General features: G+C 39.9%; 1 protein-coding gene across 1 annotated transcript in view; it reads right to left on the minus strand.

The window, feature by feature from the left end:
* Nucleotides 1–7640: 7640 nt before the first annotated feature.
* Nucleotides 7641–13886, minus strand: part of LOC139454170 (sushi, von Willebrand factor type A, EGF and pentraxin domain-containing protein 1-like) — a 52876-nt gene continuing 46630 nt past the window's right edge. Inside the window, exons 24-29 of the mRNA XM_071235721.1 lie at nt 13644–13732; nt 13430–13494; nt 12508–12698; nt 11997–12138; nt 9892–10004; nt 7641–9356 (exon numbers count right to left, since the gene is read on the minus strand). Coding sequence (XP_071091822.1) covers nt 8545–9356; nt 9892–10004; nt 11997–12138; nt 12508–12698; nt 13430–13494; nt 13644–13732 — 1412 coding nt within the window. The 3' untranslated portion in view covers nt 7641–8544. The remainder of the gene's footprint in view (nt 9357–9891; nt 10005–11996; nt 12139–12507; nt 12699–13429; nt 13495–13643; nt 13733–13886) is intronic.

The raw sequence follows: 13886 nt of genomic DNA on the forward strand, positions 1-13886 counted from the left end.
AAGAAAGCTCAACTTTAAACACCGGAAGCTTGTTATTTCGGACACTTGCCCCCCGCACCCGAATATCCGGATTCATCCTTTAAACAGGCAAGTTTGAAGACACCAGTATTCTGTTCTTTCCAGTCATAAACTCTATCGAATCACTGAGGTTATCGGTTGGTTGGTTTCTGTGTAAATAACACAAACGTAATTAGTATATATCTCTTATGAACCATTCATCACCAACTCGTGTTATTCCGGGACAAGCCGAATAGCGACTCGATCGTGCCCCTCTCTTGGTCATTTTTTTGCGACTGTGTTCCGTCTAAGCGCAAACGGGCATAACTAAAAGAATTGTCGACTCGCTGCGTGATGATTCACGTATATTTCCCATATGCTATATATATTCCAGATGCTATTCAAGACACATAGGGACTTAACGTATTATACAGTATGATCGAACACATTTAACTGTATGATGGGTATATGTTTAAATGAAAGACATGTGTAAAACCAAACATTATTCCTGAGGGATTCTTTGACGGAAGTACTTGAAGTTACACGCTCATTTTGATTGATTTGACGTATTTTCGCTGATAACATTCATCGATAGGGGACGAGTGTTCTTTCAGGTTACGGAAAGGGGCGAGTGGTGACGAATGCTTATGAACGATAGACTCAACGTCCCGGCATTCGGACTGACAGCAGTTTGGTCTGAATGTGACAATATTTAAACTGTCAAGAACATTGTTATGGTAACAAACAATCATATACAATTTCACCACTTTCGAGATACAGTATACAATATTTCAACAAATGTACGCAGCGGCATATATGGAGGCGATTCTGATGAGAAAAAACAACTGTAATCATTTTTATTCACACATTTTCGGCTCGATGGCAGTGATTATTCTGAACATTTTTATTCTATATATTTAAAAATAGCTTATTACCTAAATTTTATTAACCCTACTGTAGTGCTTCAAATCCTTCCAAATTATCTCCTAGATCCTTATGATTAGTGACAAGATGACGCTGTGACCTTTTCCAAATGATTTTTTTTTTCATGTATAATGGACTGTTTTTGCTTTCTGATAAGAGCACCCTTAAAGATTTGAAGTTTGAATTTTACCTGTTTTATTACAAAGGTTATCTTTCTTCGTATATCTTACAGCCATGAACAAATCTGAATCCATTTGATTTGCAACACAGAATATTTATGTTTCGGATTCCTGTTTAATCTTTTAAAAAATCACAAAATTATATTTTTAACGTCATTAATGGATCTGAGCATCCTCCTTTAGTTTTATGATCTAGATCGAAGAAAAAGACTTCAGACGACGTACCATGCCATAAAAACACTCGACGTGTCCGTTAACGAATCGAGGATTCTGATTGACCAATTTCCGCATTGTGATACTTATAGAGGTATACGTTTATTGTCGTGTATTTTAAGTTGTTTACAAGGGTAGTTGTGTGGTGTGATTCTGTCCTAATTATAGGGCAAGCAGGTTTCAGGGTGAATAATGAGGCAAGCGCTTATTGATATAAAGTTTGATGAAGGTGTTAAACGTTATCGTTCTTTGCGGATTTTCGCAAAGCGTTCGACTGTCAACAGGCACGCTTTATGGTACATATTGTATCAGCTCAACTATTGATCAGTTCAACATTCTCAGTATAATTCGTAATATGTATGAGGTGTAAAGTCGCGTGTCCTACATGCCGATAGGCCGTACAGACTAAAATTTAAAATTTGTCGCCAGGTCTTTTCTACTTAGTTGACAAATTGTCATCTTAAAACTCAGGTCTTCTGGTATTTCATCACCGTTTAATACTGTTGCTCTTAGCAGACCATATGGTTTTGATTGCCGATACGTTGGCAGGGTTACCGAAAGGACTTGATCTGCAGTATGGCTATTGTGAAAGAAGGGGATTAATGGTCAGTGTAGATACGTTAGAGAGTGAGTTTGGTTTAACGCCACTTTGGAAATCATTCCATTCATATTACGGCATGTCAACTTGATGTGGGAGGAAAGCTCAACGTGATCCAGGTCTTAGACGTTAACCACTTTGGTGAAACCCGCGAGCACGGGTATGGTGTTGAAAAAATATAGACACATAACCGGGGCGAACCGGGATTCGGTTGAATTGCTGAGAAAGAAAGTGTCTCTTTAATGGTAGTCAGCTAGATATTGTCAGCTCGGTTCTTGGCATTGTACATCGCCATGTAGGTTTTTAGAAGTTACACAGATCTTATCGGAACAGGCAACAAAGGCTGTTATTAGCTTTATTCTTTTTTCAGTAATGATACTTATATATCATGTATATACAAGATGAGGTATTAAGTTCCGTAATAGTTCCTATATTATGTTATGGTTACAAGGTGTGTGGATTTACTGAGGCTATCACTATATGAAATTTATGAAACACCATAAGTTAACAAATGTTATATTTGGGTTAACACTTTCTTAGTAAAGTACAGATTCGTACTTTTCGGGGGTTGAGTCCCGACCCAAAAAAGTACGAGAATCTGTACTTTGCCAAGAAAGTGTTATCCCAAATATAACATTTATTACATTTGAGCACTTTCTAAATGGCATTGTGTATTCATATCATAAGAAGCTGCGTCAAGTAACTCGCTTAGTACGCAGTCTGAAGTATTGGTTGAAGCTTATTCCATGTCATTATACATGAAGGTACATACATGTTGTTAATAAGGCTTTGTTACATCAGTCCATTGCAAAACCAGACAAAATCAGCAGGGTTACGTTAATTGGAGATGTCATGATCTTAATTGGTTTCATCTTCCCGAGGCAAGGGAGTTAACTGACTATAAAAGTTCAGTTTCCACCCTTGCCGAAATAGGATGTTTTTTATGGAGTTATGTTTTGGCTGGACTAACGAGTCTATGCATAGTCCAATCACAATGACGCAACGAAATCGAAATCTGGTTCGTAAACTGTCATGCAGATTTCGGTCGACTGCAGGATTTGCAAAGCATGCGCCCCGCCAACTCGTTGTCAACATATATTTTCCAAATCTTTTCATGTTTTTCATCATGGTGATCACGTGATTTGATGCACTTCGTGACGTAAGACCCGTTTTATCACAATATAAATCTTGAATATCGATCAGATCGTCTTGACTGGGAGCCTTGTTTGAAGCAAATGCAAGTGAAACGAGAGGTGGAATCTGATTGCTCCATGACTGACAAGAAAACGACATTAGCCAATTAGAAGGCAGCTTTCTCGAGCTTTACGACACTAGTTTTAAACTGGCGACTACGCATATTTTGACGTATTAAAAAAATTAAAACTGATAAAAAGAACATTCTGGAATGGCTCATAGATGGCCTAGATTGTATGGATATACTCATAAAATCCGTAACTGTCGTTCGGTATACCCTCTGTTAAATATTTCGAGGTTGCATGATTAGAAAACATATTCCGTCTGTCACTTTCATGATCTGGTAAGCGACGCTCTGATTGGTTGGATGAAAGGTCGTTCTGACGTGACCCGTAATGGGATGTCCTCAGATCTTTGTTTAGCGATAGCGAGAACTAAGATCAGATTTTAATGAGATTGAGCCTAGTTGGGCAAGGGTGGAAACTGGACTTTTAAAGTCAGTTAACTCCCTTACCACGGGAAAATGAATGGGTTTGATCTAATGATGGGCATCACAGATGGTTATTAATGGTTTTGTAAGAGTCTACAGTCACAGAGTCACCGATGGCTTATGTTTGGTTTTAAAAGATAGTTTACATTTCGAGAAGTGGACTTGGTTTTTTTGGTATTTTTAGAAGTTGGTTTGTAACATTGAAGACAATATATTTTTTGGATGACAACTTCTTTTTTCTATTACAAATGCGACCTTTAGGTATAGATCCTTATACCGTTGTCAAGCAATTGTGAACAACTAAGGCATCACAGAACAGGCTTATATCATAAGGATTAACAAAAACAGCATGATGATATACATGATGGCAATGTCAACCCATAACGGTGCCGAGGTCCCGAACGAAACACACATAATCACATCTCCCGAAATAGTCAGCTTCATTCAAGCATGATTTCATGATGGTAGAGACGCTGTCTTGGTAAAACAGTCGAGACCAAAACATGAAGATGACCTTCTTTGACGAGTTATGTCCCTTTACTGAGTTTCCCGCAAGGCAGAAGTACGGCTATATAACAACAGCCAAAACAATCGGACTTCGGACCAGGCAAACCGTTGTTGGAAAAAGTGGTCATCTATCTAAATCAATTCAGGTTCTATCCACAATCATCGTAACAATCCGATCACAGGTTTGGTCGTTCAAGCCAAAATTTAGCAGAAGCTCAAGTGTTTCTTTAAATAGTTTTTCTTAAAAAGTGTTTCCTTCAAAACAATACATGCAATTGTAAGCTACAAACGTATGTAGATTAATAGCGTTGCACCTACAACATCCATTTCACAGAATTGTGTTATATATAATAATTTTAATCGTTTGTCTAATGGCTTGTTTTTTCCCGGGACATGGACTCCGACAGAATGTTGACCAGATCAGGTGAACGAACTGAGCACATAAGGAATCCTGATAAAATGTGGAAGCGAATTGTAACTCATGCATCTTTCTGAGGCAAGGGAGTTAACTGACTACAGTGGAAACTCGACTTTTATGGTCAGTTAACTCCCATACCTCGGGGAAGGTGTAACTCATGATGAGATGTCGGTCGATCGCGTTGATCCAGAGTCAAATTTCAGAGCACACAATGCAACATTTGGCATCACCTCCACCTCAAGACTTACAAGCGGGTTGGCAAAGTTGGCAAAGTTGGCAAAGTTGTGGCTTATGTTTTATTGAACACTAAGACCATTGACTACCTGCAACCAGGTACGACTATCAGTGGGCAATAATCTGCCACAGAGCTGCGTGAGTTGAGAGAAGCTATCGAGGAAAATGCCGAAGAAAGCTCCGTTCAGCTGTGCCGCTGCAATGGACCTGTGCACACGTCACAAGTGTCAATGGCTGTCTTTACGTGCAGATTGTGGCTTTGACTTCCTTCCCCATGCCCCTTACTTTGACCTGACACCCTGTGACGTCTGTCTCTTCCCTACACTCATCACGACACACCTGCGGGGTTGAGTTTATACAAATAGCAACGAGGTAATGACAGCCACCGATCCCTTTTTCGGGGGTGACCAAAATGATGACGTTTTTGGCTGGAGCATCGCTTGACCAAGTGTAATGAAGCCAGAGGAGGTGAAATGGGGTTTAACGTAACGTTCAAGATTAATGCACTTTTGTGGCGATGTTCTTGCACGTCTCTGTTTGTGTGTTTGTGTCTGTGTGTGCGTGTTTGTCCAAGTCCGGACTAATGCCTGTTTTATAGTGCTGTCCAATGAGATACCCTACCCCGCAGTTTAACATGGATACCTCACTCAGACATGAATACGCAGTGTAGGGGTAAAATTCATAACTAACGTTATATTCCGGATTACACTTTCATAGTAATGCACAAATTCAAGTACCTTTTGCCATCTGGCATTCGAACCCACACTCGGGGTGAGGCACCTAATCGCCAGCACACCAAGTCAACGATCTAACCCACTCCGCCACATCATCCTCCAGTCCGAGACAATCCTTGTTTTATCCCCTCAATGGCGAAAGTCAGACAGGGTAACAACACGACCAGGGGATTAAACCATCGACCTTCAGTTCTCCAAGCAGACGCTCTAGCAACTCAAAAGTTTTGAATTATTATAGTATGGCATATGAAAGAACTTGATAAGACGCATGAGTTGAGTAAAAACTTAACAGGGGTCGTACCAGCAGCAGAGCATGGAGAGTTGCAAGGGTGTTGACAATAGTCCAGAGCGCCTCTTACGGTATATCCAGGATTGCTGTAATTTAGAATTACGACAAACAGTGTTGCCTGTTATGGCAAACATAAGTTGCCGAAGACCAATTCTCTACCCGGATCTACACGGGTACCATAAAATAAGAAACCAAATCCCTTTTGGTACGCCGGGGGCTACAGATGCCATAAAATATTTGACTGATACGCGAATGTCAAAGAATGAAGAAAAAATACAATATTTCGCCCTGAGCGCGCTTATGAGCATGCAAAGTCATACATGCTATGTGAAAATCCCAGTCTGATTTACTTGTACTATTGATATAACTCAAGACCTCTTAAATTTGATGCCGAGTAGTGTGCCGTACTTTAGTAGAGTAGGACGGACAGCCCCAGGACGGGCACTTTTTCAGCAAATCATGGATATTGTGCTCCGAACAGCGTTGGATGCTCTGAGTTCAATTCCAATGAGTTGCACACATAATGGGTCATAACTTGAGGGAGCATCTCTCTCTCTCTCACACACACACACACACACACACACACACACACACAATGTTTGATGTTTTGATGATAAAGAAGGATATTTACCGAGGTGACTCTCTAAATATTTTACGTAAGCTTCTCTGAACCTGATCCACATAAAGTTATTATTGAATATAACGAGTGTCGTGAACATAACATCAACATCAAATTCAAGATTATTTCACCAATACAGAGACCTGTATGTGTACGAGTGGGGATTAACCTACTCTTTTTTCTATCCCAGGGATTAAATTCTCTAGTCAGGATGATTCTCCCTAGTGAATTTGAACCCATACCAGTGTGTTTAATCGTATCGACATCTTGCCACATATTCTTCCATTAAAACCTTTCTTTTAGAACTGCATAGGTTTTGTCCCTACCGAGATGACAAGCATCATGGCTGTGACAGCTTCACGACACACTGTCCTGTCTGTCAGCTTGATAACTTCCCTCTTCTTGTTGTCCTCTGTATAATACAGCTCATCTTTTTCCAAACAGAAATGTTGACATTTTTGTCAAAGCTTTCATCTGGTTAAATTTAAACTTTTCTGGATACGTTTTGTCTTTTAAGTAATTGAATACTTTGGAATACTCTGTTCCATTCATGGTTAATCAAATCAACTGACAATGTCAATGTCAATCCTCAAAGTCATGAAGTCACGTGATCAGCTGACAGCATGAATCTCATGACAGCATGCAATGCATGTGCAAAGGAAGTCTGTAATGGGATAACATACACTGATTCACGTTAGTGTAAATTATCCCAGGATACATTTTCCTATTTCCACTTAGGTATGTTTCACTGGGATGAATTACCCTTAATATTTAGACATAACCTATCCCAGATTTCCCACACTAAGGTAGGATACTATACTCTAGAGTAAAACTTTCCCTGGGATAGTATTTAGGAAGGATATAATCCTTGCTGACATATCCACATTTGTATGTGCTGATTATAATATCCCAGACATATGTTGGTTTTAAAGAGCTAGCCCACAGAGAAAGTATGCCACAGTTTGACATGGACACCCAACTGGACACAGTAGACTGGAGCCCGCCATGCAGGGTACTAACAAGTACAATCGTTTGCGCACTTGGTATGATGTGCCCAGGGCATCAAGCCCCCACCTTCTGCCCTCTCATCTGTAGAGTACAGGACTGCATGCCATCATTACACATGACAAAATGCCACAAGACATCAAATTTAATATTTCTTTTCTCTATTTTATTGTACAGTAAATCATGTTATATACATATTCATATATATATTCAAAATAGACATCTAAAACTGAGATACATCACATTTCTTGGTTCTTCTTAGTCAGTCAATGGGTATAAATGTACTAGCAAAATATGTAACATGTATCATGCATTTCACAAAATCAAAACATGTAAGAAATATGTTCATGTGTTGAGAATATGATGTTAAACTCTAAAAATACTGAAATTTGTGTAATATATTATTTATACATGTGTCTTAAACAAAATTCTAGTTATGTTCTGTGTATATCAACAGCTATACATCTTGCATATATTTTGGGTCAGTAAGAAACACAATTAAAAGTCCCTCCCTGTTAATCAGCTTGCTTCTCAGCAACCGGTTTTAAGAAAGACAGTATAAACAAACATGCCACATATGTTGAAACCTATTGCACTCAAGCCACACCATAAATCCCATTTTAAAAAATATAAACATTGTGCCAAATAACTGTTACAATGTGGTTGTCATAGCAACCAAACCATGACCAAATCAAAATGATTGAAACATTTTTGAGAATGTCAGTAAGATGTTCCATACCAAGTTTCAGATGAATTGCAAGTGTGGTTCGGAGAACAGTTGCTCCAACACATTTGTAGGTGTGGCAGTGGGGAGCACATTAAACTTGGCAGACTAGAAGAAGCCCAAGTACAGCTCAAACTGATGTTATCTGTGAGATCCAGCTCACTCTGGTCACACGTCGTATGTCCACAACATTAACTGATAGCTATTAATAACGTTTTTAAATTTCTAACAGAAATAATTAGCATGGCCTGTTTGGGCCACTGAATGCTTCAGTGCTTTTTCGGTTTCTGAAATGACATTGAACATTCAAAAGGTTTGTATCAGGCCAATGTCAGAAGGGTGCAATGAACAAAATATCAACAGTCTTAATGTTCAGCAAAATCTAAAAGAAGCCATGAGGCTATATCTATAAACATACATCACTTTCCTGCACTTTTGGGTAGAGGTGGCAACTTCCTCTTGGACAGATCTGCTTGTGGAAGTTCAGAAGGTTTGGGGGGACATATGTCAAGGTACTCAGGAGGATTCTGATTGGTTGGTTCAACATATTCAGCCATTACCTCATTCCTCATTGGCTTGTTGATCATATAAGCTAATCTGTCAATAGGGGAACTTGGGCTGTCTGGCAGTGAACTGCTATTGGGCACTGTAATTTCAGATTCATTTACAAACTGTATTTTGTGCATTTCACCTTTTTCTGGTATAAGTTTCATGTCTAGATACTGATGCCTGCTTGATGCTTGACCAAGATTAGCTTGACCCACACTTAATACCTTTTCATCCTTGATCTGACCTTGTTCACCTTGACCTACAATTCCATTATGACCTTCATTTACATGACCTGGAGTTTGACCTTGAGGTTGATTCACATAATTTGGCTTTGGGCATGCCTTTACAGGTTCAAGATACTCATTGTGGTCAAAAGCAGGGTTCCCGTGACCATTCTTGCCCAAATTTGGCAATAATTTCTTTTCATCTTTTGGCACCTCTTCCATCTGACTGAGCTCATTCTTTGACACCACAGGAGTGAGATAGTCCTTGTCAAGAAGAGGCTTAGCAGAGTCATCTCCCTTGTCCTTTCTAGCAGGGGATGCTTGCAGAGATGAGAATGACACTTGGGAGTTCTTCCTGGCTGCAGCACGGACCAGATTACACTCCTTCAGGTTCTGCTTGGTGGAGTAGGTCACCTCATATGGAATGATAGTTTCCCCGAACTCAGCATAGGTGTTCTCTGAAATATCACATATAGTTGTATTTCCAGCATTTACTTCATTTCCAGTATTCTAAGAAAAACTGACACCCCAAAAGAGGGGTGAGTTCACAAACATTTGTCCCAACTATATGGGGATAATGAAAATATGACAGTTCTTATGTTTTCAAATTAAAAACATCAAACATTATTTAATATGAATGTTCTTCAATTGTTATTGTAAGTTTTTGTGATATCTGTCATATCCTTAATAAAGATCCTCCCAGTGAGCTGGCATCACATAATGTATATCTACCTTGACTTTTGATGACAAATGTAATTTAATTTAATTTTTAACAAATTGTTATCTTCCAACATGGCAACAATGAAACACTAAGCATGACAATATAAAATGGTGGTAAATTATATGTAATGCAGAAACAATTATTTATTGTATCCCTCAAGGTATAGAGTTTGCTGTACCTCTGTGTGTTTGGTCACACAAAGGGTACATCAATCTGTACTCCCCTTGGGGTAAACCTACATCTTGTTATACAAGCTATGTGTGTATACCAACCCTCAGTCATACTGCCATGTGCTCGCCGCTGGTCTTCATCGGACTGCTCAAACACTGGGTTGGTCAGCATCGTCATGTTCATGGTGGCAGCGTTGTTCATGCTGGGCAGCAGACTGGAGGGACAAATGAACATTGTGAACCTGGGGACAGGTGGCTAGATGTCATCACTCATCAGATCCAACCACTTCTAGCTAGTAGGTTGTGTGGTCTTCAACGTGAGGAACATGTCATGACTGATAGGACAATCACTTGCACACTGAACGACCATGTTCCAGTTTCTATGTGTACAGACTCGATCACTATATTACATGTTGTGTTAACACAATTGTGTAGTCTTTCATTACAAGATTCCATGTGTGATACAACAATTGGCACACTAACTTTGCTTGACCACTCGTTTCACATTACATACTTACTTGATATGACACACTTCATGTGCCACTGATTTCACATGCCACACTCACTTCACATGACACACTTCACATGACACACTTCACATATCATACTTCACATGGCAAACTCGCTTCACATGAAACTTACTTCACATAACACACTCACTTCACATGACAACCTTACATAACACACTTCACATTACACTTTGCATGACACACTCACTTCACATGACACACTTCACATGACACACTCACTTCAAATGACACTTCACATGACACACTTTACATAACATACTTCACATGGCAAACACACTTCACATGACACTCACTTCACATGACACACTCACTTCATATGACACACTTCACATGATGCACTAACTCAACATGACAAACTTCACATGACATACTTCACATGATACACATCACATGGCACACTTCACATACCATACTTCACATGACACACATCACATGACACACTTCACACGACACACTCACTTAACATGACACACTCACTTCAAATGACACTTCACATGACACACTTCACTTAACAAACTTTACATGGCAAACACACTTCACATGACACACTCACTTCACATAACACACTTCACATGACACACACACTTCACATGACACACTCACTTCACATGACACATACACTTCACATAACACACTTCACATGACACACACACTTCACATGACACACTCACTTCACATGACACACTCACTTCACATAACACACTTCACATGACACACTCACATCACATAACACACTTTGCATGACACACACACATCACATGACACACTTTGCATGACACACTCACTTAACATGACACACTCACTTCACATGACACTCTTCACATGACACACTCACTTCAAATGACACTTCACATGACACGCTTCACATGATGCACTCACTTCACATAACACACTTCATATGACACACTTCACATGATGCACTCACTTCACATGACACATACACTTCACATGACACACTCACTTCACACGCCTTCCATCACATGACACACTTCACATCACTTCACATGACACACTCACTTCACATGACACACTCACTTCACATGACACACTCACTTCACATGACACACTTCACGAGACACTTCACGTCATGCACTCACTTCACATGACACATACACTTCACATGACACATTCACTTCACACGCCATCCATCACATGACACACTTCACATGACACACTTCACATAACATACTTCACATGGCAAACACACTTCACATGACACAATCACTTCACATGACACACTTCACATGACACACTCACTTCACATGACACACACACTTCACATGACACACTTCACATGACACTTCACATAACATACTTCACATGGCAAACACACTTCACATGACACACTCACTTCACATGACACACTTCACATGACACAATCACTTCACATGACACACTCACTTCACATGACACACTTCACATGACACATTCACTTCACATGACACACACACTTCACATGACACACACACTTCACATGGTGCACTCACTTCACATGACACACTTCACATGACACACACACTTCACATGACACACACACTTCACATGACACATACACTTCACATGACACACTCACTTCACATGACACACACACTTCACATGACACATACACTTCACATGACACACTCACTTCACATGACACATACACTTCACATGACACACTTTACATGACACACTCACTTCAAGGAGGTCCTCCTCTTCCTGTGTCGGTGTATCTTGCACACCACCCAGGCTGTGACACACACCATCAGGATGGTGGTACACACTAGGCCGAGAGTCAGGTAGATGGTCATGTGGTCAGTCCCCTCCTTCCTCATGGAATCTGAAACAAAGAACAGTGACATATTCAGATTAATGTCCTTCATCTGATTGCCTTCTACACACCCTGACCTGCACAATCCCCCAGCACTGCCAGAACAGGATGAGTGTTGTGTCAAAACAGGTGTACAGTGATTCCTGTTCCTGCAATATTCCAGCTACATGACATGAATAATACACTATCAGCCAGATCACACAAAAATCCAATCTTCAGTCACCTCCTTTTACAACAAATTTCAGAAACCTTTCACCAAATATGCCCCAGAAAGCCCAAGGTGTGTGTGTGTGTGTGTGTGTGTGTGTGTGTGTGTGTGTTCTGAGACACAATATGACCTGATATTTGCATAATAACTCTAAACAGACAGAAACCCACCAGGTTTGATGGTCTGTTGGAACTGGAAACCCTTGATGCTGGTTTGTAGGTTCCCAACACGCCCACTGCTGACAGCATCATGGAGAACATTTCTCAGTGCCATGTAGCCAATCTTTTCTGTCATACTTGTCACATATTGTGTGTAAGTTGCCTCAAACTCGGCCAGCATTTCACTCTTGTCAGCTGAGGGCCTAATACACAATTATCATCATTTGGTTAGTCAACAGCAACAACTCAAAACAGTCAACAGTGAAGGATAGAAACTATAAACATGTCATTTGAACAACATCTCTCCTAGTAAATGAGTATCTTATTCATGTTATTTAAGCATCAATAACTGGCTCCCATAGGAGATATCGCTTGGGTGAGGATATCGTTGCAATCAAATCGCATCACAATGCTTTGCAGACCATGGTTACCATGACGTCACAATCAAATGACATCACTAATGGCTCTGCTACTGAAGCTGTTAGCAGTACTTTTTACACTTAAGACACTGCTTATTACTGTCTACAAACTGAAAAAGTTGGAAGAATGATGTTGGATGATGATAAATAAAATCTCACCCTCATGTCTTTTGATACCAAATATATCAACACTCGTTGATATATTTGATATCAAAAGACACATGGGTGAGACTCCATATATAGCTATTGCACTAAAGGATAAATAGAGAATCTCACCTGTGTCTTAAGTGTAAAATGTACTGCTCTCCATTAGTGATGTCATTTCATATCTACTGTGGGAGCCAGTTTTGGATGATAATCTAAAATATCATAATGCTTGCAAAGTTTTTATTATGTTCACATCATAAATTGTTCTTTTGGAATACAGCAACATATCTTATTATATCAATAAGGTTCAAATATCCCACTGCATGTTAGACACATAACGTCTCCAGAGGGAGACAGCAGAGGTTCACCTGAGAGACTTCATGGTGACATCCAGCTGCCCAGTACTTCTCAGTGCCGACATTACATGTTCAACCTGCAAAACACCAAGTGCAATCAAGTTTGAAATGTGATACTGCATGAGCCTGCTACCTTGTCACTGTCATAAGTTTCAGTGATCATTAAGTTATGGATCAACAAATTGATTCTGAGCATTCTATATCCATCCACCAAGGATGACCTGACCTGTCCACTGAAGTTGGCCAACACAGTCTGTCTGTTGTGTGTGGTGTAGGGCATGAGGATGGTCACCTTCCCCTCATAGCTGGAGATCACTACAAAAGGAAGGGATACGTTAATACTCTTTTCTTAACAGTCAGTGTGCACAAATGCAGTGTATATACACAATATATTTCTCTTTTTGAATGTGCACAAGATACACATGCCCTGAAACACAAATGCAATTCAGACATCTGCAAGACAGATCAA

The sequence above is a fragment of the Haliotis cracherodii genome, unplaced genomic scaffold (assembly GCF_022045235.1).
Source record: "Haliotis cracherodii isolate W230 unplaced genomic scaffold, xgHalCrac1.p SCAF_10, whole genome shotgun sequence".
In the NCBI taxonomy this organism is placed as follows: Eukaryota; Metazoa; Mollusca; class Gastropoda; order Lepetellida; family Haliotidae; genus Haliotis; species Haliotis cracherodii.